The sequence below is a fragment of the Hypanus sabinus genome, chromosome 5, assembly GCF_030144855.1.
Source record: "Hypanus sabinus isolate sHypSab1 chromosome 5, sHypSab1.hap1, whole genome shotgun sequence".
Classification (NCBI taxonomy): Eukaryota; Metazoa; Chordata; class Chondrichthyes; order Myliobatiformes; family Dasyatidae; genus Hypanus; species Hypanus sabinus.
Window position 1 is genome coordinate 69,062,271 of NC_082710.1, and position 25,839 is coordinate 69,088,109.

The window sequence follows — 25,839 nt, forward strand, 5'->3', positions numbered from 1 at the left end:
TGGAGGCACATGACAAGATAGGACAAAGCCAGCATGGTTTCCTAAAAGGAAAATCCTGCCTGACAAACCTACTGCAATTCTTTGAGGAAATTACAAGCAGGGTAGACAAAGGAGATGCAGTATACGTGGTGAACTTGGATTTTCAGAAGGCCTTTGACAAGGTGCCACACATGAGGCTGCTTTGCAAGGTAAGAGCCCATGGAATTACAGGGAAGTTACTAGCGTGGGTGCAGCATTGGCTGGTCGGCAGAAAAATGGAGAGTGGGAATAAAGGGATCCTATTCTGGCTGGCTGCTGGTTACCATTGGAGTTCCACAGGGTCGGTGTTGGGACCGCTGCTTTTTGTAATGTATGTCACTGATTTGGACTATAGCATTAATGGATTTGTGGTTAAATTTGCCACAAAGGTAGGTGGAGGAGTGGGTAGTGTTGAGGAAACAGAGAGCCTGTAGGGACTTAGATAGTTTAGGGGAATGGGCAATGAAGTGGCAAATGAAATACAATGTTGGAAAGTGTATGGTCATGCACTTTGGTGGAAGAAATAAACAGGCAGATTATTATTTAGATGGGGAGAGAATTCAAAATGCAGAGATGTAAAGGGACTTGGGAGTCCTTGTGCAGGATACCCGAAAGGTTAACCTCCAGGTTGAGTCAGTGGTGAAGAAGGCGAATGCAATTATGGCATTCATTTCTACAGGTATGGAATATAAGAGCAGGGATGTGATGTTAAGGTTCTATAAGGCACCCATGAGACCACACTTGCAGTATTGTGTGCAGTTTTGGGCTCCTTATTTTAGATAGGATATACCGACATTGGAGAGGGTTCAGAGAAGATTCACGAGAATGATTCCAGGAATGAAAGGGTTACCATATTAGGAACGTCCGGCAGCTCTTGGGCTGTATTCCCTAGAGTTCAGGAGAATGGGGAGGGGGATCTCATAGAAACATTCAGAATGTCAAAAGCCTGAAGTTTAGATATGGTAAAGTCATTTCCCATGGTAGGGGATTCTAGGACAAGGGGGCTCAACTTCAGGATTGAAGCACATCCATTTAGAACAGAGATACGGAGAAATTAGTTTAGTCAGGGGGTGGTAAATCTGTGGAATTTGTCAGCACAAGCGGCTGTGAGGGCCAACTCATTGGGTGTATTTAAGGCAGAGATAGGTTCTTGATTAGCCAGGGCATCAAAGAGTATGGGGAGAAGGCAGGAGAGTGGGAATGACTGGAAGAATTGGATCAGCCACAATTGTATGGCAGAGCAGACTCGATGGGCCGAATAGCCTACTTCTGCTCCTATGTCTTATGTTCTTGTGGTCTTAAATGTGTTTTGACGCTCTGGTTTCTGCATTATGTAGAAAAACATACTCTTTTTCCTCATTCTCAAGATTTAGGTGATTACTGCTGCTTATAAAATAGTTTGATTTTAAACCACCTCAGCAGCTTCATCCATTCCAACCTGAATTAGAGTTTAGAATTTTAAACAATGACTACTGTGAATAAATGTCAATAGATCACATGACATTTTTACTTCTCATAATTTAAAGAGACATTCTCTTGACAAAGACAGAATGAGACCCATGTAGCTTTAGAACTGCAAACTATTCAATACCCAAATTAACAGAGTATGTTGCACTGTGGATTGTTTCCTCAGCACTGAACTGCTTAATTACTGCTTCAGAGGATGTACTGCTTTGGTGACATCACTGACAGCAAACCAGAACAGGCTGGCAGGCTGCTCAAGAGTCCTGCATCTTGGGAGGCAAAAGGATTACTCTTAACAGAGGATCAATCTTTCAGAGATTTCATGTACTAACTAGATGGCACTGAAGAGGTATGAGGTATTAATATGGGGAAGTTTTGAGGTTACATCTCAGGTACTGTGTCAGTCAGGTCTCCATGTTTCGAGCAATAATGCGTTTTGGAGGCAGTGCAGAGAACATACAATTGTAGAGATCTATTTCTACTTTGACATGGAAGAGATTTTCTGTTGATCGGTGTCAAAAAAGCCAAATTAAATCCAATGTGATTCAATGTTGTAAAACAATAAAACATGGAAAATTTCAAGGGAGGTGAATACTTTTTATAGGTGCTGTTGTTGATATATCCAAGAGATTCTGCAGATGCTGGAAATCTTGAGCACCACACACAAAAAGGCAGCATGGTAGCATCGTAGTTAGCTCAATGCTTTCCAGTATGAGCAACCCGGGTTCAATTCTCTCTCCCACACCCCTTCCCCCACCCCACCCCCAAATGCCTGCCAGGAGTTTGCACATTCTTCCACCTCCCCTCCACCGTAACCATGTAGATTTCCTCCAGCTGTTCTGGCTTTTCTGGTTTCTTCCCACAGTTCAAAGACGTATCAGTTGGCAGGCTGATTGGTTATTGTAAATCGTCCTGTGATTAAGTTAGGATTTAATCAGGGATTGCTCAGTAGTGTGAGTTGAAGGACCACAAAGGCCTATTCCACACTGTATTGCATAAGATAAAAATAAATAAATAATGTGAATTAATGATTTTCACTGTGGAATGATTGTTGGAGTCAGATGGGGTTGTTTGAGTACTTCAGAAACTGCTAATCTCCTGGGATTTTCACACAGTCTTTAGAGTTCACAGATAATAGTGTGAAAAACAAAAAAGATTCAATGAGCAGCAGCTCTGTAGGTGGAAATGACTTGATAATGACTTGTTCAAACTGACAGTAACTCAAATAACCACACTTTACAACAATAGTGTGCAGTAGAGAATCTCTGAATGCGCAATATATCAAACCTTGAAGTAGATGGGCTACATACAGCAAAATACCACAATGGGCTCCACTCCTGTACCTTATAAAGTTGCCACTGAATGTATTTCCAGAATAAGTGGATCCCTATTTAAGATGCGAGGAGGAATTTCTTTTCTCCATCCAAAAGTCTGAAAATCTCCACTTCAATCTTGTTAACCATAGCCAAATATTTTCTTTAAATGTCAAGTACTATATGACAGAACAATACCTTTAGGAACTTTCCCATCCAGAAGAGATGTTAGTTTGATATTTTCACTGTAAACAAATTTCAACTCTTTCTGCAAATCAGATTGCATTTGTTTGTAGCGTGACTGTTCAGTATCCAGCTTTTTGCAGTACAATTGGACATCTTTTTCCATCTGTTGATATTTCATTGTCATTTCACTCTTCAGTTGATACAGGTTAAAAAGGAAAGAAAAACAGGATTAGAATTGAAATCTATTTATATTAGGTCATCGTTATTTCACTTTGGAAGTAACTTAAAACTGGCATCAGATATTTTGATTTTTCATGTCTTCAGAAATAATATACATACCATGAAGTCTATAACCATGTTACTATAATCATTTTCCTAACACACAACAGTTAGCAATTTTAAAATTTTAAAGAACTATTTGTTTTAAATCAGGATGGCAAGAAAAATGGTGAATCTAAAGATACATGCAGTATAACTTTCATCCTAAATTACTCTGTTTTGCATTTACATCAATCACAATCACAAAGCATTCCAAAATTACTTAATTGGCTGTGGAAATGCGCAAAGGGTAATCACTTTTACAACCTAGGATATACTTCTATCAGGTTACCCCTCAGGTCCATCTCCTTCACTCCAGAGAGAGCAATCCAAGTTTGTCAGCCATTCCTTATAGCTAACACTTGCAAATCAGACATCCTGCTAAACCTCTTCTGTATTTTCTTCAGAGTCCTTCCTGCAATGCAGTTGCACCATTTTCTGACTTTTATACTAAGCTCTGATCAATGAAGGCAAGTATGCCAAATTCTTTCACCACGTGATAATCAAAATGTCAAGTCCCTGGGATTTCTTAATGGTCCTCTAGCAGATTGCTGCTGTTTTACTCCAGTTTTTTAAAAAAATATAAAGCATATGGTTATAGGATGGGAATTTTTAACCTTATAATAGCATGCAGTGGTCAAAACTAAATCTAAAAATTGTAATCTTTTTTTCAACTCATTAGCCTGATTCGACCAATTTCCATCTAAACCGCTTACAATGATCTTTCTCAAGCTCCATTATTACATATTAATTCTCTTAACTATTTGCTTCTGTTCTTCTTCACCTCTTCCAATTACCCCTTTTACATTGACTCAGCTTCTACCTTCTCCCCATCTTCTCTTACATTCATTACTGACTTTTGTCCAACACTCTTTAGTACCCTACTTTCTTCAACCTCTCCACATCTTACATTTTTCTCTATTCCATGAAGAATATGGAGAAAACCAAATGAAAATGAATCATTTGATTATTGACAGCATATTAATTCATCTTGCAATGTGCTACACTGATTTTTTTTTCCATTACCATGGTTTCTTTGAGCTCCAGATTTTCACTCCTCAGAATAGCAGACTTTTTCTTTGCATCACAGGTCACAACTTCTGCATCGTTCAATGACTGTTGTAGATGTTTGTTCTGAAATCATGCCAGCAGAAAGCAAAAGAAAATGTACAATTTAAACTATTATTAATCCATTTCCAACACAAAGTAAATATTAGTGCAGAGCAAAATTTTACTGCTCTAATTAACAAAGTTTGACTAAGAGTGGAATGCTGAAGCTAGATTCAAAAGACAAAGTCTACACTTTGATAGTAGTTTAGGAGATGGGGTTTAAGTCAGACAAATTGCAAAGGGAGATGAAAAAAAAACACAACTAAGCAGGACAGTGACAAAAATAACCATAATCAGAGTGCATCAGAAAGCAGCAAAGCACAAGGATGCACCAGAAACTAGAGCCAAATTAAAATAAAGCAAGATGAGGCTGTCAGTTGGATTCCAACGGCATTCTTGGCAATATAGATAAGCACGTATGATGGTTATTGCAGAGACTGAGGAAGGAACTCAGTGGGACAGGAGAGGAGATGGTATATGAGGAAAGAATTGTTAATGTTTCAGATTGTAACCTGATGTCAGGACGAAGAGTCTAGATAGCCAGTATATTGAGGAAAGGGGAAACACCGAAGTAGAAGCCTGAGGAAATGGTGGACCAAAGAGGGTACAAAGATGATAAGCAGGTTGTGTCTGTGTTGGGAGAATGGAATGGGCAGACATTGACAGGTGGATAATAGAAGGAGGCAAACTAAGAAAAAAAGCTGAGAGGCAGACTGAGCAAGGTGGGATGAGGGGACTGTGAAGGTTAGAGACAACTGCTGGAGAGAAATAAGCAGGAACACAAAGGACTACCAAATACTGGAATCTGATAAGGTGACAATTGGAACCTCGAAGTATATTGCAGTGAGCAGCGGGTGGGGTTGGGGGGGGGGGGCGTGGAAATCCTGTAGGTGAATTACATGGATAGAACCAGGAGAGGTAGAGGGGGCAAAAGCAGGAGGTAGGAGCACTGGATCAAAAGGGGGGGGGGGGAGAGAGGAAAACTCACGAGAGAGAGTTATCTACAATGGGAAAACTCAAAGCTCATGCCTTTGGGTTAAAGACTACTGAAATGGAATACTCTAAATTTGGTTTAGATGGTTCCTCTAAATTTCATTGGGCTTCAGCTCAGTAGCAAATAAAGAAGAGGATGGATAGGACTCTGCAGGACTAGGAAGGGAAACAGAAATAACATGCAATTTGGAGCTCAGGATGGCCTTAACATGCTATTAATAGCCTTAAAGGGAAAAAAGCATAATAGGAATTTTGCCAAGGTCAAGGTTTTGCTATCAGTGAATCAAAAACCAGCAGCAAAAGACGATAGCCATTTAGGACAGAGGAGAAATTCCCTTACTTTGGATGATACAATTTTCAGAATTCTCTATCCAAGAGAAAGCTGAACTTTGAAATACATTCAAGGTATTAAAGAACTGTTGGATATTAGAATCCAAGGTTATGGAATCCAAGTCACCTCTGGACCCACAGTCACAAACCCTCCACCTGACAGAAGTCGTGGTCGTCTTCGACTCCGAAGGACGAACAACAGAACAGATGGGAATAATAAGGGAGAACTATACATAGTGCAGAAAATCATGATTTTTATTGAATTGCAGAGAAGCCTTCCAATCAACCTGTACTATTTTTAATGTTATGCTCTGCTGTACAGGCAAGGTATTGCAGCTAAATATTTATTGTGTATAATACTCATCAACAAAGTAAAATTCTATTATCAACAAGGAACCTCAGAAATGTAATAAGCCAAATAAAATCAGCATTGGAGCAAGTAGATATCACATCAATACCTGATCTATTAATGTCTCCAGATCCACTTGGCCATCTGACAACTGTTTTAGTTCATCCAGTCGCTTTTGAAGAAGAAGTAGTTTCTGCTCCTGGTCTTTCAATCGGTCAGTTTTAGTTTTCAGTTCAGCCTATTAAGAAATTGAAATTCCCATTACAGTACCTGTTCAAAATACACATGCACCATCAACATCACAACTGAACTTCAAGATAAACAAAATTATGTTTTTTTTTGAGAATGTTAATTGCGAGGTAAGGCCTTCAACACTAAGACAGAGACTACAGATGCTGGAATCCAGTTCAAAACAAGAAAATGGTCAAGGAACTTAGCAAGTCAGGCAGCATCTAGGGAGCAAAATGAACAACCAACATTTCAGGCAGAGATCCTTCATCAAGAAAGGAAAGAAATAGGGGAGAAGCCAAAGTAAAAGAGTAGAGGGAAGGAGAAGAGTTGAGTTAGCAGGTGATAGAGGAATCCAGATGAGAGTGTGAACCTGATGGGAGATAGGAGACACACTTTTATTCCTTTAGTACAAGTTCTGATCTGAGATGAATTTAGAAAATAAGCAAAGACCACGAAACAAAATATTCAGACTTAAATTTGTGACCAGTCCAAACAGCAAAGGTTCTTTGGATTATCTATCAATTTAACAAGGATTGCTGTTATAATTTGTTGATTCTGAGTTTTATTTAAGCACATGGAAACAAACAATTGAATATCACAGATTTTGCAACTCTTTTACATTACATTTCTCAGCAGAATTAACCAATGCTGTGTTACGTGGGGGAAGACATCCAACTATTTGAGTGATTCTAGACAAATAGAACAACCAAAGCCCAAAGCTGAGTTTTCTTAAACTAAACTGAAGTAAATTCTAATATTATTGAACTACTCATGCCATATTTGCATTTTTCCCATGAGCAAAATTCTTAATGGAATGATTAAATTTAGATGAACATGCCTCCAGTTCCTGGTTGTAAACCTCAGAATTGCGAACCAGTTCTTTTAACTTTGCAATTTCATGTTTTTGCTGTGCCTGTGGGGGGGGGGGGGGGGGGGAGAGAGAGAGAGAGGAATAAATAAATAAATAAATAAATCGAGCTGCTATGGCTTTAGAAATAATGGCTACAGCTAGCTATCAAAAATATGACCTTCTTCAAATTCCATTTAAATTTCTTATCTAAATTCCACCTTTTATTGACATTAATCCAAAATATAACAACTTTCATAAACAGACGCTGGAATCATGCAAGTGATCCTCTCTTTGTGCATCATATAATATACAAAGTGCATAAGCAAAGAGAAAACAAACACGTAAATTGTGCAACTTAATTTTCATTAAATAAATTAATGGAAATTTGCTAACAGGACTTTTCTTAGCCATTGACTTTCATGATACATTTCTCAGCCAACACAAGTATTTTCAAAATTCACTGCACATATTTGCTCAATACCTTTTCTTCTTTCTCAACAACTTTTTCCAAGAATTCAAACTCTTCAATTTCACGCCTCTCTTCATAGCCATCTCTCAGCCTTTTCAGTTCTTCGATTTCATCATTTTGTTTGTCATTTTCCATTTTGAAGTATTTTTCAGTCCTCTCTTTCTCTTCCAGGAATTGTTTTAATTGTCGGATCTCCTCTTTATGCTTATCGTTCTCCATCTTTAAACTTTCTACATCGCACTGTAAAGCAAACGTATTACTAACACTCATTCAGGAAAGCTGAAATCTGGAAGTTTATTTGAAGCACTAGAAAGTTTTTTTTAAAACAAGAACAGGCCATTCAGCCCAACAAAGCTTGCCAACTCCCTAGTCACATAGCGTGTTAAAATAACTATCGAGTTTAGATTTTAAAATCTCTAAGCTACTACTTTCAACTACATAACTAGGTAGTTTGCTCCATGTGTCCACAACTTGCTGTGTAAAGAAATGCTTCCTGACGTAGTCTGAACTCTTCCCTTAATCAGTCTCCACCTATGGTTCTGCGTCTTTTGATGGATTAATTTTGAAATAGCAGCTACCATCCATCTTACTTATACCTTTAATGATTTTAAACACTTCTAATCATGCCTCCTCTCATTCTACATCTACTTAAGCTAAAAATACTAAATTCTTTCAACCTTTCTTCATAGCTCATACCCTGCAGACCTGGAAAGAGTCAAGTTGCCCCCCTGTGGACTTTCTCCAGTGCTTTCAAATCCTTCTCACAACATGGAGTCCAAAATTGTACACAGTATTCAAAGTGTGGCCTCACAAGCACATTATACAGCTTAAGGAAAGCGTTAGACTCTAATGAGTACATAATATAGCCCAGCATTCTATTGGCCTTCTTAGTCGCTTCTGTGCATTGTCCAGATGTTTATAGTGATGAATCTACCAGAACAGCTAAATCCTTCTCATACAGTGCACTCTCTAACTCTAGACCCATTATATATTTATATACAGTATTTCTTAATCCTATACGTATATTTCACATTTACTTATATTACATTTCATCTGCCCACATCTGGATTTTGCTTATATCTAACTGTATTGATTCTGCTGCCTAAATGTTATCAGCCCATCTCCCTAATTTGGTGGCAAACTTTACTAGTTCTGTTTGTTATGTGCTTATCTAAATCATTAATGTAAATTAAAAACAGCAGTGGCCCTGAAACAGATTCCTGCAGAACCCCACTTGTAACTTCTTCTAGGTGTGAAAATCATCCTCTCGCCATAATTTGCTGTTTTCTGTTGAGTCAATTCTGCACCCATTTACCCTGAATCCCTATCTCCTACAACTTGATTATTAATCTCTCATGGGGAAACTTGTCTAAAGCATTCTAAAAGTCCAAATAAATGATATCAATCGTTCTACTTCATCATTTCCCATCAGTCACCTCATGTACCCCAGACATTCCTGTGCCTAGCATCACTTTATGGATATACAACCAAGCAACCATATGTATTTAATTTTTTATATTAGTTGGCCTTCCTTATCCGCGAGGGTTTGGTTCCAGGACCCCTCGTGGAAACCAAAAAACGTGGATGCTCAAGTCCCTTATTTAACCTTTCTCAGTGTGATGGTCTTTAGGACCTGGCAGAGCTCTGAATCCACAGTATTTCTGTTCACGAAAATAATCATGATTGAAAATAAAGTGGAAATAATAAAACGATGGGAAAGAGGTGAAACGCCATTGGTCATTGGAAAAGCATTGGGCTATAGTCGGTCAACGATCAGAACAATTTTAAAGGATAAAATGAGAAAGGCCCCACCCCAATGAAAGCTACAATTATTACTAAGCAATACAGTGGTTTAATTATTGAAATACATACGTTTCTTAAGTGTGTTATATGCATAGAAAGGTAAAATATATACTATGTACTATGACAAATATTTGACTAACTGACACTAAATAATACCGGATGTACCTGTTCCAACTTCCTTAGTAAGAGAACTTCAGTTTTTTTCCAATTCTGATCCATAATAACCTACGCACATCCTCCTGTATACTTTAAATCATCTCTACATTACTTATAATACCTGATACAATGTAAATGTTATGTAAATAGTTGTTATTCTGCATTGTTTAGGGAATAATGACAAGACAAAAAACTCTGTACATGCTTAAACAACAAGTGCTGGAAGAGCATCTCGGGTTTTTGTGATTTGCGGTTGGTTGAATTCGCGCATGCGGAACTCGCGGATAAGGAGGGCCGACTGTGTTGTGGTCTTTACTTTAGTCGTTTTTATTATGCTGCATCAAATCCAGAGCAACACATTTTTCATTATCAATTACACTTGTGTAGTGAAATGACATTAAACAATCTTGAATTGTTTTCAAACACAACTTAAACATGACAAGAGATGGTGCAAGATTTGCATCAAAGTTCAACACAGTATTTTGCTTACGTTTTTATGAGGTAGTCACAGTGGAGGTGCTGCATCAAAGCTCCGTACACATTAGTTTCAATCCCAACTCTGTACTGTCTAAGTAGTTCACCCACTTTCCCAGCTGCACCCGTGTCCTCCCACATCCCATTGTTATCTATTGGTAGGTTGTCTGGACTCTTAATTGATTAGCATACAAAAAAGTGTCCTGACAGATGTTATAGGCAGAGAGGTCTGCTATATACACTCACCATCTTTATCAACCTTGTTTAAGAATTGACCAGGTTTTTCATACCACTTGGCCAATTGACACACTTTATTCAATTTGTTATTTCAAAGAAGAGTGAACCAAGGCCAAGGAATCACTTGGAATCACTTTGTCAAATATAAACAGCTTCAGGCTACTTACCAATTGCCAATGAGTGATTGGAAGGGAAAATCATTTGGCATAAGAAAAGGCACTGTTGGAAATACTCTAAATCAGGTAGCAGCTATTGAGAAAAAGGGTTAATATATCAGGTCAAGAATATTTTATTAATAACTGACCTTTAAGTGCACATTTTGCTTTTCCTTCTCTTTTGTCAAGTCCAGCTCTTTCCCCAGCTCATTTTCCAGCTCCAAAATTCTTTTTTTCAAATCATCATTTGGTGATTCATCATACAGAGTACTAAGGAATAAATTTGATATATTTAAAAATAGACAATAAATTTCACGCAATCATGATGATGATCGATAACATGCACAAATCAACGTCACAGTAATGTTTTAATTAAGTTTAATCAATTCAGAGTGTCCGTGCACTATTGAAGATCTGACTTATAGAAAGTCAACTTATGTAAATACACCCATAAAATTTTTTAGAAGACTTTTCCATAACAGTATAGTTACGGAAATGTAAACATTTCCAAAAGTTATGGAAAAGGATTGCAGCTGGTCAACTCAAATAGCCATGAAACTCAGGAAGCAAACAAACACCATTGTCATTAAGAGAACAAGCTGTGAGTTCACAGCAGAGGCCAAGATTTGCTTCAGAAAGAAACAAAGCAATCTTTTCTATTGACACTAATAAAAATGCCATCAAATAATCTAACTTTAAGGCCAAATCCAACCATTGCATGTGCAAATTTATAATTCGGTACAGGGAAAGACAAATAAACGTTTATGATAATTGTTGATATTGCTCATTTCTGACTCACAGTAAAAGTCTTACAGACGGAATCAGGTTTATTATCACATCTTAAATGTGAAATTTGTTTTTGGAAAATTACTATGAATTACAAAATAAGTAATAAAAAAGGCATGAAATAGCATTCATGGCTGTTCAGAAATCTGATGGTTGAGGGGCAAAGGCTGTTTCTGAACTGTTGAGTGTGTGGTACAGGTCTTCAAACACCTGTACCTTCTCCCTGATGGGAGAAGCAAGGTGTCTGGATGGTGAGAATCCTTAAGAAACATGTCTCCTTTTGCAGTGCCTCTTGAATATACCCTTGCTGGTGGGGAAGGTTGTGCCTCAAATGGAGCTCTTACAACCCTTTGCAGCCTCTTACAATTCTGCATACCAAGCAGTGATGCAACCAGTCACAGTATTCTCCAACACACATATATAGAAACTTGTACGAGACTTTGATGACATACCAAATCTCTTCAGGCTCCTAACAAAGGCATGCCTTCTTCAAAATTTCATGTAAATATTGTGCCCAGGAAAGATCACCAGGAATGCTGAAGCCCAGAAACACGAAACCACTCATCCTTCCCACTGCTGAACACTCAATGAGAACTGGTACGTTTTCTCCCGACTTCCTGGTCCTTAAGCCCACAATCAATTCCTTTGTCTTGCTGATTAGAGTGCAATATTGTTGTGTCACCAATCAACTTGACAGCCTATCTCACACCTGTACGGCTCTTTGGCACCATCTGAGATCAACAATAATGTGATCGGCATATTTATAGATGGTGTTTCAACTGTGCTCAGCCAGTCACGAGTGTAGGGAGAGTAGAGTTGTGAACAAGCATACATCTTTGAATGTACTTGTGTTGATCACTCTCAAGATGTTAACATTGATCCATTCTAACTGTGGTGTCTAGATGAGGAAGCTGAGAATCATATGTAGAGGGAGGTAGAGGCCCAGGCTTAGAAGCTCTCTGACTAAACACTGAGGCATTGAATGCTGAGTTTTATTCAAGTAGCAACAGCCTGTTTTGCTGTTGCTTATGTGCTCCAAAGCAGAGTGAGGTTATGTTCACTAAAACCCGATGTGGCGGTAAGCAAATTGCAGCGGGTCCTGGTCCTTAATCAAGACCAGAATTAATTTGAGCCATTCTGAACCTCTCAAAGCATTTCATTATGGTAGATGTGAGTGCCACTAGTTAATAGTCACTGAGGAAGCTCACCGCATTCGTCAAAATGGAATGGTTAAACAACCTGGAGACTGTCTGAATATCTTACTTAAATACTTTGATTAAATGTCAACACTAACATACCAACTTCAAAAGACTTTTTGTAGTAATTCCAAATTAAAACCCAAAGTGTAGAGACTTAATGGTCCCCCATAATTCTTCTGAAGTTACTTAAAGCAGCAAGGCAAACTTAAGCAAAATGTTTGAAAGAAAATCAAAAAAGTGCCTTTTTGGATGCTACTACACATTGGCAGCGTGACTCATCAATAGATGCCAAATTATAATTAACAGTCTGTTTAAACATTGAAATCATCACATATAAATACATGACAAAAATACCCAAATCTGTTTACACTCCTTTGGCCATGACAACAATCCCCTACACCTGATGACTTGCATCCTAACAGTTTGAAAAAAATGTGACAGTGGTGACAGTGGTTCTCTGGTTATCCTCTTGCAAAATTCTACAAATTCTGGAACTGCTGCTATGACTGGTAGATAGCAAATGAAATCCCACTCTAAGAGGGAGAACAAAAACTATAGGTCAGATAGCCAACCATCAATAATAGTGAAACTGCTGGGATCTATTTAGAAAATATTAACACAACATGTAAAAACTAATAAGACTCATCGCCAATATAGATTACATAAGGGTGAAATAACGTTGAACAACTTAACATTGAGGTAACATACTGGCAAAAATTATTTAACAGACTGAAAGTTTAGGAATAGATTGTATGTGACTAATGATCTTCTATCAATGATTTGGATGAAGGGATTGGGTGCAATATATCTAGGCTTGTTGATGACTCAATGATTGTGGGATGACAGCTTTCAGAGATACGGAAAAGTTACATAAATGGATAGGGACACGGTAGTAGGAATAAGTGGGGAAAATCTGAGGTCATCCACTTTTAGTAGAAAAGAAATAGCCACATGCATGATTTAAAATGTGAGAAACTGAAAGATACCAATTCTTCAATGGTGACTTTACACAGATTAACTGGTTAATAGAGCAAGCAATTTGGAAGACATATGTGGTTGGCATGAAGATTTGAGTACAAGAATAATGGCATTGCTCAACTGTACAAGGTCCTAGTGAAAACGTATCTGGAATTTTTTGTATACACCTGATCTTCCTTCTTAAGGAAATATGCAAGTGATTGCTAGAGTACAGCAAAGGCACACCAGAATGATTTCTGGGATCGCAGTTTTAGCAGACTATACCAATACTCGCTAGGACTTAAAAGAATTAACTTGTTGAAATATACAAAATTATTATGGGCAGGGTTGATGTGAAGATGATGAGCGATTAAAACCAAGAGTTTTAAAGAGAAATGCCATTCAGAATGTAGTATGCAGAGTTAAATGCTTTTGATATAAAGGAAATCAATTAAAATTAAGTTAGTGCAGAAATGTAAAGCTGATGAAGATTACCTGCCATAAATCACCTAATGGCAGAGCACGCATGTGAGGCCTGATGGAATATTCCTGCTTCCACTGACATATTTATGGTTAATAGGAAGAACAGACATGACTAGATCAAATTCAAGAGCATAAACTTCAGTACCATCAAAAGATAAGTCTATTATCAAGACGATAACATCTGATAATTATATAAATGGCCACCAAAAAGAACTATTGTTTTAAAGATTTTACCCAGTAAATGAGATCTGGCTTTGATCGCGGAAGTATAGAGAATCCTCAAATGAAGGCACCTGATAACCCAAGCTTCCTCCTCGTCTTACTGTGATCTGACTACTGCACCCTGGCATCACATCAGACTGCTGATCATCTGGAATCTCTTCAGGCACTGCATCAAAAACAATCAAAACTCAATGTTTATAACAAAAATAATCCGAGTCCTTTTACAACTACTGGGTCACTAATGATGCCAAACAAGGAAAGCAAGAGTAGATGACAGAACAGGAGAAGCTGGTACCGAAGAGGATCTGATTATTCAGGTTAGTAGAGTTCTTCTGTGTGACATGTAACAATCCTGATGAGCACTGTAGGGTAGATTGTTAAGTGTCACAAACTAAACGACGACAAATCAAGGAAGATGAAGGAATGTTGTAGAGACATGGCTGAATAACAGGTTAGGTAAATTGAGCAGAAAGACATTTTAGAAATCACCACGTCAAGAAACATCATATCCAGAATTTTGTACTTCAGAAAGATACTCAAAAAATCAAATTCCAAATCACTGGAAACTAACATTAGAGAGAAACAATTTAATTTTGTTTATAGAGGGAGATCACATTCTTGGTTAAAACACAAATCTTCAGATGCTGAAAACTTTAAAGAAATGCAGAAGATGCCAAAAGCACTCAGGTTATGAAGCATGTTTTAGAAGCCAGAGTATATTACCCTATGGAACAAATGTTTTTATTCTTTTCCTCACTAGACACCCTACTAAAACTGATAAGTGCTTCCAGTATTTTGTTGAGTAAGGTTGCTGAGTAAAACTAACAGAGAAATTTCAAAAGCTCTTACATTGCCTATCAATCTCCTTTAGGTAAATGGACTTCCTATACAGCAAAATGCTAAAACTTAAAAATCATATTTTAACAGGTTTATTCTGAAATTAAAGTGAAGATGGTCTGGTATACAATTAATTCTGGTTAATTGGATACGTTGGAATCAGTACCTTTTGGCCCAATTAACTGGCGGCCCCAATTAGCTGCAGTTTCATGGAAATAGTTAATAAAGCTACTTTCCTATGACAGTACTTCATGTAGATGGACTCTACCCGTGATGTATTGATCTGAATCAGTTACCGTTTTTTTTTTGTACGAATTTCCTACAAACAGATCTAATATTGAGGCTCATCTATCAACCTCTGCCTTAAATATATTCAATGACTTGGTCTCCACAGCTGCCTGTGGCAACAAATTCTGCAGATTCACAACACATTGGATAAAGAAATTCTTCTTCATCTTCGTTTTAAATGAATGCCTTTTTATTCTGAGGCTGTGTCCTCTGGTCTTAGATTCCCCCATTATAGGAAACATCCGTTCCGTTCCAAATCCATTCTATTGAGGCCTTTTAACATTTGGTGGGTTTCAATAAGGTACCTGCCCTCATTCTTTTGAATTCCAATGAGTAGAGGCCCAGAGCCATCAAACTCTCCTCATAAGACAAGCCTTTCAATTCTGGAATCATTTTATGTGCACCTTGGAGATTTTGAGTTGATACATAGGTAATCCTACTGGACAAGGGCATTAATGAGGATAATCTCTGACAATGTAGTAGCTGGTCAAGTGATTTGAATATTCTGTTTGCAACATTTTTGGAGATGGTCATCATAATTTTTTTTTTAAGACAGTAATTGAATGAAAGGAAAAGGATGGACTAGAAATTACCCTTAAATTGAGGAAAGTGGATTTAAAATCTTAAAAATAAGACCTGGCAAAAATGGACTGCAAGAAGATTACAGTCAGAATCCTTCAAAAGTGAATAAGTTCAAGGCTAAACATGGTCCAATCTAAACAGGGCTGAAGGGTAAAGTAATCTGGATATCAAGTGATACTGAGGGGCGGACAAACAAAAGAAAAAAAATTGTTGTGGGTATGGAAAATTGTAAACAGGGAAGTTTTTCAAGGAGACACTAAAGAAAACTTCAGAGTGCAAAGAGAATACAGAAAATATCATTAGCAGACAAAATTAAAGAACACCAAATCATTTTAGGGAAAGAGGCAGGTCTGATAGAGACCAACAAAGGACCAAGTCAGTGGTGGTGACTTAAAACCAGTACTTCTCATCTATTTCACTGAGAGGACTTTTAGTTGGAAAATTCAAGGATGGGAGGAGTGAAATTAAAGAGCATGTTATGATTTAAAAGCATCTTAACAAGCTTAAAAGTGTATAAATGTCCAAGATTTTGGAGATCTGTCCCCATCCAATTTAGGAGGTGCAGGTCTCAGGAATGTTAAAAATTTCTTCAGAGGTCACAGGTGAGGACTCAAATGACTGAAAGATAGAAAGTTTGCTATCTTTATTCAAGGAAGGTAGCAGGGACATGGCAGTAATTGTAGCCAGTGAATCTAATGCTGATGCTAGAAGATACAAGTTTAAGTAGTGGAAGAACTATTTGACCAAGATCATTGGAATCTGGAACTGAGGGAGAAGAAGAGATAGGAGTTTTAATATTTAAAAAGTATCTCCATAAGCACGCAAATAGCTGAGGGTTAGAAGGCTACAGGCCAAGTGCTGGAGCATGGGAATAATACAAATCTGGATACATGATAGTCTATATGAACATAAAAAGGCTCTTTTTTTGTTCCATAAGAAGTAGAGTAACAGTTCTCTCACTCATAGTTGTCTATATCTCAGAGGTAAATCTTAGAAGCATTTTTACACCTTTTGAAATTTTTGAGGTAGTTCTGACTTCATTTTAAATCCAAGTTGATCATTCTTCCAACAAGGGTAACTAATGTTTTACATGATTACATTTTTCTCTTACATTTAACTGGTCAAATACATAACTAACCAAACTACCAAATTTCAGTAGGATTTTGGGGTTTATTTGAAAACATATTTTCAACTTACACTCATCTAGCTCTTGAAAGGCTTCATCCAGTTTTATCATTTTTGTAGCGTTATCTGTCGCAGTAGTCAAACTGGCTCGCACTTTTCCAGGAGCCCAGGTAAATCTCCTTTTTCTTCTGGCCTTAAGAGACAGAAACAGACTGTACAGCATACTTCTGAGATGAATGCAGACCTATATATCAACACCCAGCATCCATACAAATCAGTCTCCGTTGCATTTATTGCTGACCCAGTTCTTCAATCCTGTATTTGGCTTCCAATGTTTTGCATAAACTTTGCTAAAATCATTTCATGACTGCATCAAACCCAGCAGGACATATAAAAATAGATCAAAATATGGCTTCTTTTGACAACTCAGGTAGAAAGCTGTATTAAAGTAACTAACCTCCCAGTTCTGATAACCTCTCAAATATAAACATTATACAAAGCACAGGACATTCAAAAATTAAATGCAAGCATAGCAATGGAAGAGGATTATTCCTGGGGCCTGGAATGATCCTGTAATGGAAAAGGAAGACAAAAAAAGAGTTGGGGTTGAGAAACAGAAGATTATTGCTACCATTGTGTAGGTACTGACGAGGCCACTCATGCAGTTTCCGTTCCCATTTTCAAGAATTAACTCAATGGAATGAGAAGGTTGTTTTACAAGGAGCTGCTAAGAATGTTAGCAATGATTCTTTGACAAGGCGTTGCACATTAAGATGCTAAACAAGATAAGAGCTCATGGTATAACAGGAGAGATATGTGCATGGACAGGTGGTCTGGCGGACTGGCAGAGAAAAAAAGTGGGAATTAAGGAAGCCATTCCAGTTGGCTGCTAGTGACTAGCAGTGTTCCGCAGGGGTCGGTGTTGGGATCCTTTCATTGCACGTTACACAGCATGTCGATGATTTATGTGACGATATCAATGGCTTTGTGGCCAAATTTGTGAATAAAAGAAAGGTAGGTGGAGGGGCAGGCAGTTGAAGCAGCGAGTCTGCAGAAGGACTTGGAGGATTCGGAGAATGTGCAAAGAAGTAGCAGATGGAATAGTGTAGGGACATGCATGGTCATGCACTCTGATACAAGCACCATAAATTCCGGTGTAAAAGCTGTGAATTTGGCCCTAAGTTTTGGTCCTAAAATTAGTGGGCCTGTAGCGATGTGCTACACACAGCACTGAAATAACGACACGCAGTCGGTAAGTTGTTTCGAGACTAGTTTATTCAAACTTCGCAACGCTGGCATTTAATCCCTAGCGCCCGCCCTCTCCGGGAGGAAATGATGTCAGAGGTGCATTACCAAAGTCTCCCCACGCGCTGGCTATTTGTGAGCCGGTTCGCCTGCGCAGAAAGTGGGTCGCCACATAACGCCTCCCCCCCCCAGAACCGGCGATACACCCCCCAACATCCACAGTCTGGATCAGCCTCTGTTTGGGAGATCTGCCTCTGCGCCGTGGTGCCTGAACAACAACCGGCTGCGCTAAGTCCACATGGACTGGTTTGAGTCGGTCCACTGTGAAAACCTCCTCTCTCCCACCAATGTCCAGAACGTATGTGGACCCGTTGTTGTTGATCACCTTGAACGGCCCCTCATACGGCTGCTGTAGCGGAGCCCAGTGTCCCCTTCGTACAAACACAACTTTACAGTCCGCAGGTCTTTGGGTACATGGGTCGGGGTCCGTCCGTGCTGTGAAGTCGGTACGGGGGCCAGGTTGCCTAGCCTTTTGCGTATTCTGTCCAGGATTGCTGCGGGTTCTTCCTCTTGCCCCCTTGGGGCTGGTATGAACTCTCCTGGGACAGCCAGGGGTGCGCCGTACACCAACTCGGCTGATGAGGCGTGCAGATCCTCTTTGGGTGCTGTGCGAAGTCCAAGCAGGACCCAGGAAAGCCCATCCACCCAGTTAGGTCCTCTCAGGCGGGCCACGAGAGCCGACTTCAAGTGATGGTGGAAGCATTCCACCAGTCCGTTCGACTGTGGGTGGTAGGCAGTAGTGTGGTGTAGCTGCGTTCCCAACAGGCTGGCCACAGCCAACCATAGGCTGGAGGTGAACTGGGCGTCTCTGTCGGAGGTAATGTGGGCCAGTACCCCAAAACATGATACCCAGGTTGCGATCAGCGCTTGGGCACAGGAATCAGCAGATGTGTCGGTGAGCAGGACCGCCTCTGGCCACATCATGAACCGGTTTACCATAGTTAGGAGGTACCGTGCTCCTCGGGACACTGGGCCCATGATATCCACATGAATGTGGTCGAACCTCCGGTGGGTGGGTTCGAACTGCTGCGGCGGGGCTTTAGTGTGCCGCTGCACCTTGGCTGTTTGGCACTGCGCGCATGTTCTGGCCCATTCACTGACCTGCTTGCGAAGTCTGTGCCACGTGAACTTGCTGGAGACCAGCCGGACGGTTGTCCTGATAGATGGGTGCGTCAAACCGTGTATGGAGTCGAAAACCCGCCGCCTCCAGGTTGCCAGGACGATGGGGCGAGGTTTGCCGGTAGCCACTTCGCACAGGAGGGTCCTCTCACCTGGGCCTACGAGAAAGTCCTGCAGCTGCAAACCCGAGACTGCGGTCCTGTAACTGGGCATCTCATCGTCTGCCTGCTGTGTCTCCGCCAGTGCTGCATAGTCCACCCCCAGGGACAGGGCCTGGACAGCTGGTCTGGAGGGTGCGTCTGCCACGACGTTGTCCTTTCCCGAGACATGCTGGATGTCCGTCGTGTACTCGGAGATGTAGGACAGGTGTTGCTACTGGCGAGCCGACCAGGGATCGAACAGCTTCGTGAACGCAAAGGTCAACGGTTTGTGGTCCGTGAACGCAGTGAACGGCCTGCCTTCTAAGAAGTACTTGAAATGCCGGATTGCCAGATACAGTGCCAACAGCTCCTGGTCGAAAGCACTGTACTTGAGTTTGGGTGGTAATTTATCTATTCATAAATCGGGTGCACCAACTTCGCGTAGCTTTGAAATTTTCGCTGATCTCATGGTGTTTTTTGGCCCATTTCAATGGTTGAACTCAAATCATTTCTCTGGTAACAATGCATCCAGACGATCGCTGGTGATCCACCCAGTCTAAAACTTTTTCTTCCAGTTCTGGCCACTGGCATGTTTTCCCGCAGTTTGCACATTTCGTCTTTGGCATTTCCCTCCGTGTGTCCTCTGCCTTTCTCCACTCTCTCACGTGTTTCTCATTTGCACTAAACTTCTTAGCAGCTGCAGAATTATTCGTTCCTTTAGCAAATTCAACAACCTTCAGCTTGAACCTTCATATCGCATTCGTTTTAATCTTTTATACATGGTGGTTGCAAACTCAATACTGAGTACACGTACTGATCCCGCCACCCTGTGTTATGTTTTAACAAGATTACGATGGGTGCTAAATGGTATCACGAGGATTACATTTCAGAGGATTCTTTTCCATTGGAAACCTAATCCAAAATTTCCCTCTCTGATTTGAAATCCTGATAAAATCCTGAAAGAGCAAGACAGGATAGGTGCTCAGACATTTTCAATAGGAGAGAACCGTAAAAGGGGACACGGTTAAAGGGGATAATCATTTCAATCTGAGGAACATTGGAGCTTTTTCTTACAATTAATGGTTTAATCTTTGGAACTCTGTAGTATCGAGGATTGTGGAGGCCATTGAGGATGATAAATGTTTGAAAGAAATCTGAGAATTCAGGAGTATGGGGGGAATGGCACAGTAGAAGAGCTGAGGCTTGGGGCAGATCAGCCATGGTCATGAAAAGCAATGCATGCTTGAGGGGCCAGGTGGTGAACTTTGCCCATCTTCTTATATTGTGTATTCATATCACATCTGAGTAGAGTAGGTTCCCTTCAACTACTATTCTGTTACTACTTAACCAATTTCCAATCCAGTTTGGAAGATAGTTTCAAGACTCTTGCAACTGCCACCCAGTGGCAGCAGAGAGAAGAGAGGGAGATGAGTCAAACACAGGCAGAGGGGACAGGCTCAGGTGGGGAATCTTGGTTGGCACAGGAAAGAACACCAGTACTTCTTGTATTCTTATACAGATTCTTCAATCTATTGTGCAAAACTACTTGTGGAAATTTATGAAGATAGCGCGGATATAAGAGGAGTGGATATGAAATCAAATCTTACCAATGCAAATTTAATCATTTGAAACTTGAACATTTCCAGATTGCACCTTGAATAACTCAACAAGAATAAGCAAATAAAGCAGAGTATTACAAGTCCATCCTGACTCCCTCACCAATTCATATAGCAAAGCCTAAATGCTTCATCATTGGCCCTCATGATTTTTTCTAATTAAGCTCCTATTAAACAATGCTAGCTCTGTAGTCAACTGCAGTCTCATACCACCACCACCTCAAATAAACTGAGTGAGGTGCAATTTTTCAACTCAATATTCAAATATCCAGACAAGACAACATGGAATATTAAGGCCAACGCACTGACAATTTCCTGATCGACTCACCCATCTCCATCCATCCCAATCCGACCCTGTAATACTTGTTCTTGCACTTTCTACCTCATTACAATCCAGGGACCTGAACATCCTAAAGCTAAGACAAAGACTCATGTGCACCTCCTCCAATGAATTTGGTGCTTCCAATGTAGCCTCAACATCAGTGAAACCAAGCACAGAATAGGTAACTAATTTACAGAACACCTAGGCCCAATCCACATTAATCTTCAAGCTCCAACTTGCTTGCCATTTCATTTCCCATTCCCACACTGACTTGTCCATGCTCTCCCTTCTCAACTGTCAAGGCAAGACACAAGGGGTACACACCTCATATTCCACCTATAATCTGTAATTTTCTACAGTCTTCCAAATTTCAGGTAGCCCTTACCTCCTGTGTCCCATCCCATCCCCTTGCCTGGCACATCTGCTTATCAATTCTTTCTCACTTGTACCTACCAATACTTACCAGATACTGCCTCACCACACAAACCCCCACCCTGCTCTTGATCTCTTTATAGTTTATTTTCCCTTTATTCTCGTCTTGATGCCTCAAACTGAAACTTTGACCGCCCATTTGCCATCACAGACGTCTCATAACCCATTGAGATGATCTCTTTTTTATGCTCCAAATTATCAATGTGCCAGTCAAACACAAATGTACAGAATTACCAAATGTAACTGGAAGTCATACAGCTCATAGTCTCTGTATTACTCTGGTCCGTCACAAGCTCCAACTTTTTTGCTGAAGCCTGTTCCACCACCTCCCCAAATATTCATCCAATTTCTTCTTGAAATTGGGAGTCCTACAAGTGGATGGCAATCCCCTTGTCCAAACAATTCCTGTTTCTAATTAATTGCTGTTCTAAAATCTAATTTTTCCTACCAGATGTACTATCTCATTTCAGATTTGAATTTGACCCATTTCTTTTTCCACCAATCTTTCTCCTCAATCTTTTAATCCCATTAAAACACTTGATGGTAGTGTTCTCCAGTCACTGCTATCCCATTGTCTTAACTTCCAGCAACATGGAATGCAAAAACTGAGATGAAAATTAAAAGAAATGCTTTACTTCTGGGGCATATTCTAAGTGTAGCTCCAAAAAAAAAAATCCAATTCACATACAATTTCAGCACCATTTACAGAATAATCAAAGAAATAACCATTCTCTTTCAAGAATCACAATTGGTGAATGTAACTTCCAGTACACAAGTGTAAAGGAGAACTAAATTGTCATGATGTTTAACAGTTGTTAATTGATTATTTGAGAGTTGATTGAATTGTGAACAACGCGGTGCCTTGTTCACAGACTTCATAGACAATATATTTTGTTAAAGATCCATTCTTCACCAGATAGTGCCTTTAAACTTCTAATTCCAACATTCTAAAGATTAAAGTTAATTGTACTTATGTTGGAAACAAAAAAATTAGAATTTACACTAATTCTTCCAATACAAAAAAAATCTCCATTTATGTGGTCTCCAAGTTTATTGCACTGATATATAATCACAGAAGTTACTGAAATTAACTTCACCAAGTACAAATTGATTGTTGCAATAGATATTTGGCTTACCTTTGCAGAAAGTTGGTCCTCATCAGGCGAGACTCTGACAAGCATTCTTGTCAAGTTCTTTATTTTTTGTTCATGCTCCAGCTGAAGATGATATTTTTCTGACAAAAGCTGAGCTTTCTCCATTTCATGAACACGAGTTTCTGAAGTAAGCTGAAAAACATAATTTTATGTTTACTACTTTCTGTAATGTTCAATTTTATCTTGTGTTGTATCATACTCTTTCCAGGCATCCTTTTTTTGCATTGCAAAAATCAATTTTGCACAAATAAAAGTCTTGTTTTTGAACCTCTGTCAAAGATTAGATGAAGTAATTTTCTGCCCAATCATGGTATTTTACAATCACCCTTGGAACACACATGATCCTGTACTATACAGCTGACTATAGGTCTGTGTAAAAACATAAACCTTTAAAGTTAGTATAATTTTAATCTACAATATAAAGCTAATGTAGTCAAAAAGGTAAACCTATGACATGACTTGCTGTATCACCCAATAAATCATCCAAAAATCACCCAATTAGATGGAATAAAAGCTGTTAATGTTCAGACGATGGCCATTGAGCAAAAAAAATGCATTTCACTCTCAAATTTTGTTCTGGTTATCATTTCCAAATTGTGTTAAAAATAGAATTATTTTTCAAGATTGTGAAGACATTTCCAGCTTCATGGAGTGTAAATGAAAGAAACACAAGTAAAATAACATAATTCCATAAAATATTGAATGATTTACTTCCTCCAGATGGTTTTTCAGATCCATTATTTCTTTGCGATAGCGTTTCAACATTGCTTGGTCGTCCAACACTTCATTCACATGAGGTGTGTTCTTCATGAATTTGGCAGTGCTTGCAAACTAATAGGACAGAATAATTTACACATTTAGTAACTGGCCGGTTTCTGTTAACTGGGAAATTTTCATGCCCTCACAAAATTGTTCAAACACAAATTAAGTACTTTTATTGATGAGAAATGCAAGCACGATTTCACAAGATCTAAACCAATTTGTATAGCTCTGTAAATAGTTACTTGAAAATAATGTTCTGCAACCTTGCAGAGTTAGGAGCATGCAAAGCATTGTTGTTTCTTTCCCCTGTTTTCGATACAGTACATAACTGAAAAGACATAATCAGGCTCCAAATCTTCTTCCTCCTCTTTGGTCCCACACCTACCACAGAATACATTAAAGACCCAGATTAAGAACCTCAGAGAGCTGAAAAGCTAGATTTTCAGCTACAGCCAAAGAGCTAGGAAAACAAAATTACATTCATTAATACTCTAAAAGGAGAGAATAATATAAACACTACAGAAGTATAAATCAAGACTTTTAAACATTTAAATGAAATAAAGAAAATACTGAAGTCTTATTGATGAAAAATAATCAAAAGAGATTGGAGCATTTCAAAGATTCAAGGACAAGGCTTTTGTCTTTACAGTCTTGAAATCAAGCAGACTCAGTGGTGAGTAGCTCATTGCACACCCTTTAAATAATCCATCAGTTTGCTCTTTATGGCTGTCATTGTGGTCAAACAGGTCTGAAAAGTAGATACCATTCCCACATTAATATCTCATTCTACAGCAAAAAGTTCTCTTGCAGTTAAGAGGATCAAGTTAATATTCAACAGCCATCAACAGGAAGACTGGAGGGGGTGAGGTGAAGCTGAGAGCCAGAAAGGTGATTGGCAAAAGGGATACAGAGCTAGAGAAGGGAAAGGATCATGGGATGGGAGGCCTAGGGAGAAAGAAAGAGGGAGGGGAGCACCAAAGGGAGGTGGAGAACAGGCAGAGTGATGGGCAGAGAGAACAAAAAGGGGAGGGGGAAAAAACAAAAAAAAACTAAATATATCAGGGATGGGGTAAGAAGGGGAGGAGGGGCATTAACGGAAGTTAGAGAAGTCAATGTTCATGCCATCAGGTTGGAGGCTACCCAGCCGGTATATAAGGGAGTCGCGTAGGGAGTGATCCCTGCGGAAAGCAGGGGGGGGGGGGGAAGGGAAAGACGTGCTCGGTAGTGGGATTCGGTTGGAGGTGGCCAAAGTTACAGAGAATTATACGTTGGACCTGGAGGCTGGTGGAGTGGTAGGTGAGGACAAGGGGAACACTATCCCGAGTGGAGTGGCGGGCGGATGGGGTGAGGGCAGATGTGTGGGAAATGGGAGAGATGGATTTGAGAGCAGAGTTGATGGTGGAAGGGAAGCCCCTTTGTTTAAAAAAGGAAGACATCTCCTTCACCCTGGAATGAAAAGCCTCATCCTGAGAGCAGATGCGGAGGAGACGGAGGAATTGTGAGAAGGGGATAGCATTTTTGCAAGAGACAGGGTGGGAAGAGGAATAGTCCAGGTAGCTGTGAGAGTCTGTAGGCTTATAGTAGATATCAGTAGATAAGCTGTCTCCAGAGATGGAGACAGAAAGATCAAGAAAGGGATGGAGGTGTCAGAAATGGACTAGGTAAATTTGAAAGCAGGGTGAAAGTTGGAGGCAAAGTTAATGAAGTCAACGAGCTCAGCATGCGTGCAGGAGGCAGCGCCAATGCAGTTGTTGATGTAGCAAAGGAAAAGAGGGGGACGGATACCCGTATAGACTTGGAACATGGACTGTTCCACAAAGCCAACAAAAAGGCAAGCATAACTGGGACCCTTGCGGGTGCCAAAGGAAAAATTATTGAGAGTAAGAACTAATTCCGCTAGACAGAGGAGAGTGGTGGTAGAGGGGAATTGGTTAGGACTGGAATCCAAAAAGAAGCGGAGAGCTTTGAGACCTTCCTGGTGGGGGATGGAGGTATATTGGGACTGGACGTCCATGGTGAAAATAAAGTGGTGGGGGCCAGGGAACTTAAAATCA

General features: G+C 39.7%; 1 protein-coding gene across 1 annotated transcript in view; it reads right to left on the minus strand.

Annotated features, from left to right (window-relative positions):
* The window catches only part of cenpe (centromere protein E), a 151,473-nt gene that overhangs the window by 93,347 nt on the left and 32,287 nt on the right, over positions 1–25,839 (minus strand). The window contains exons 12-21 of the mRNA XM_059970108.1: positions 23,735–23,854; positions 23,006–23,155; positions 17,008–17,128; positions 14,116–14,269; positions 10,606–10,726; positions 7,644–7,871; positions 7,151–7,225; positions 6,191–6,319; positions 4,326–4,433; positions 2,994–3,171 (exon numbers count right to left, since the gene is read on the minus strand). Of these exons, the coding sequence (XP_059826091.1) occupies positions 2,994–3,171; positions 4,326–4,433; positions 6,191–6,319; positions 7,151–7,225; positions 7,644–7,871; positions 10,606–10,726; positions 14,116–14,269; positions 17,008–17,128; positions 23,006–23,155; positions 23,735–23,854 (1,384 nt within the window). The remainder of the gene's footprint in view (positions 1–2,993; positions 3,172–4,325; positions 4,434–6,190; positions 6,320–7,150; positions 7,226–7,643; positions 7,872–10,605; positions 10,727–14,115; positions 14,270–17,007; positions 17,129–23,005; positions 23,156–23,734; positions 23,855–25,839) is intronic.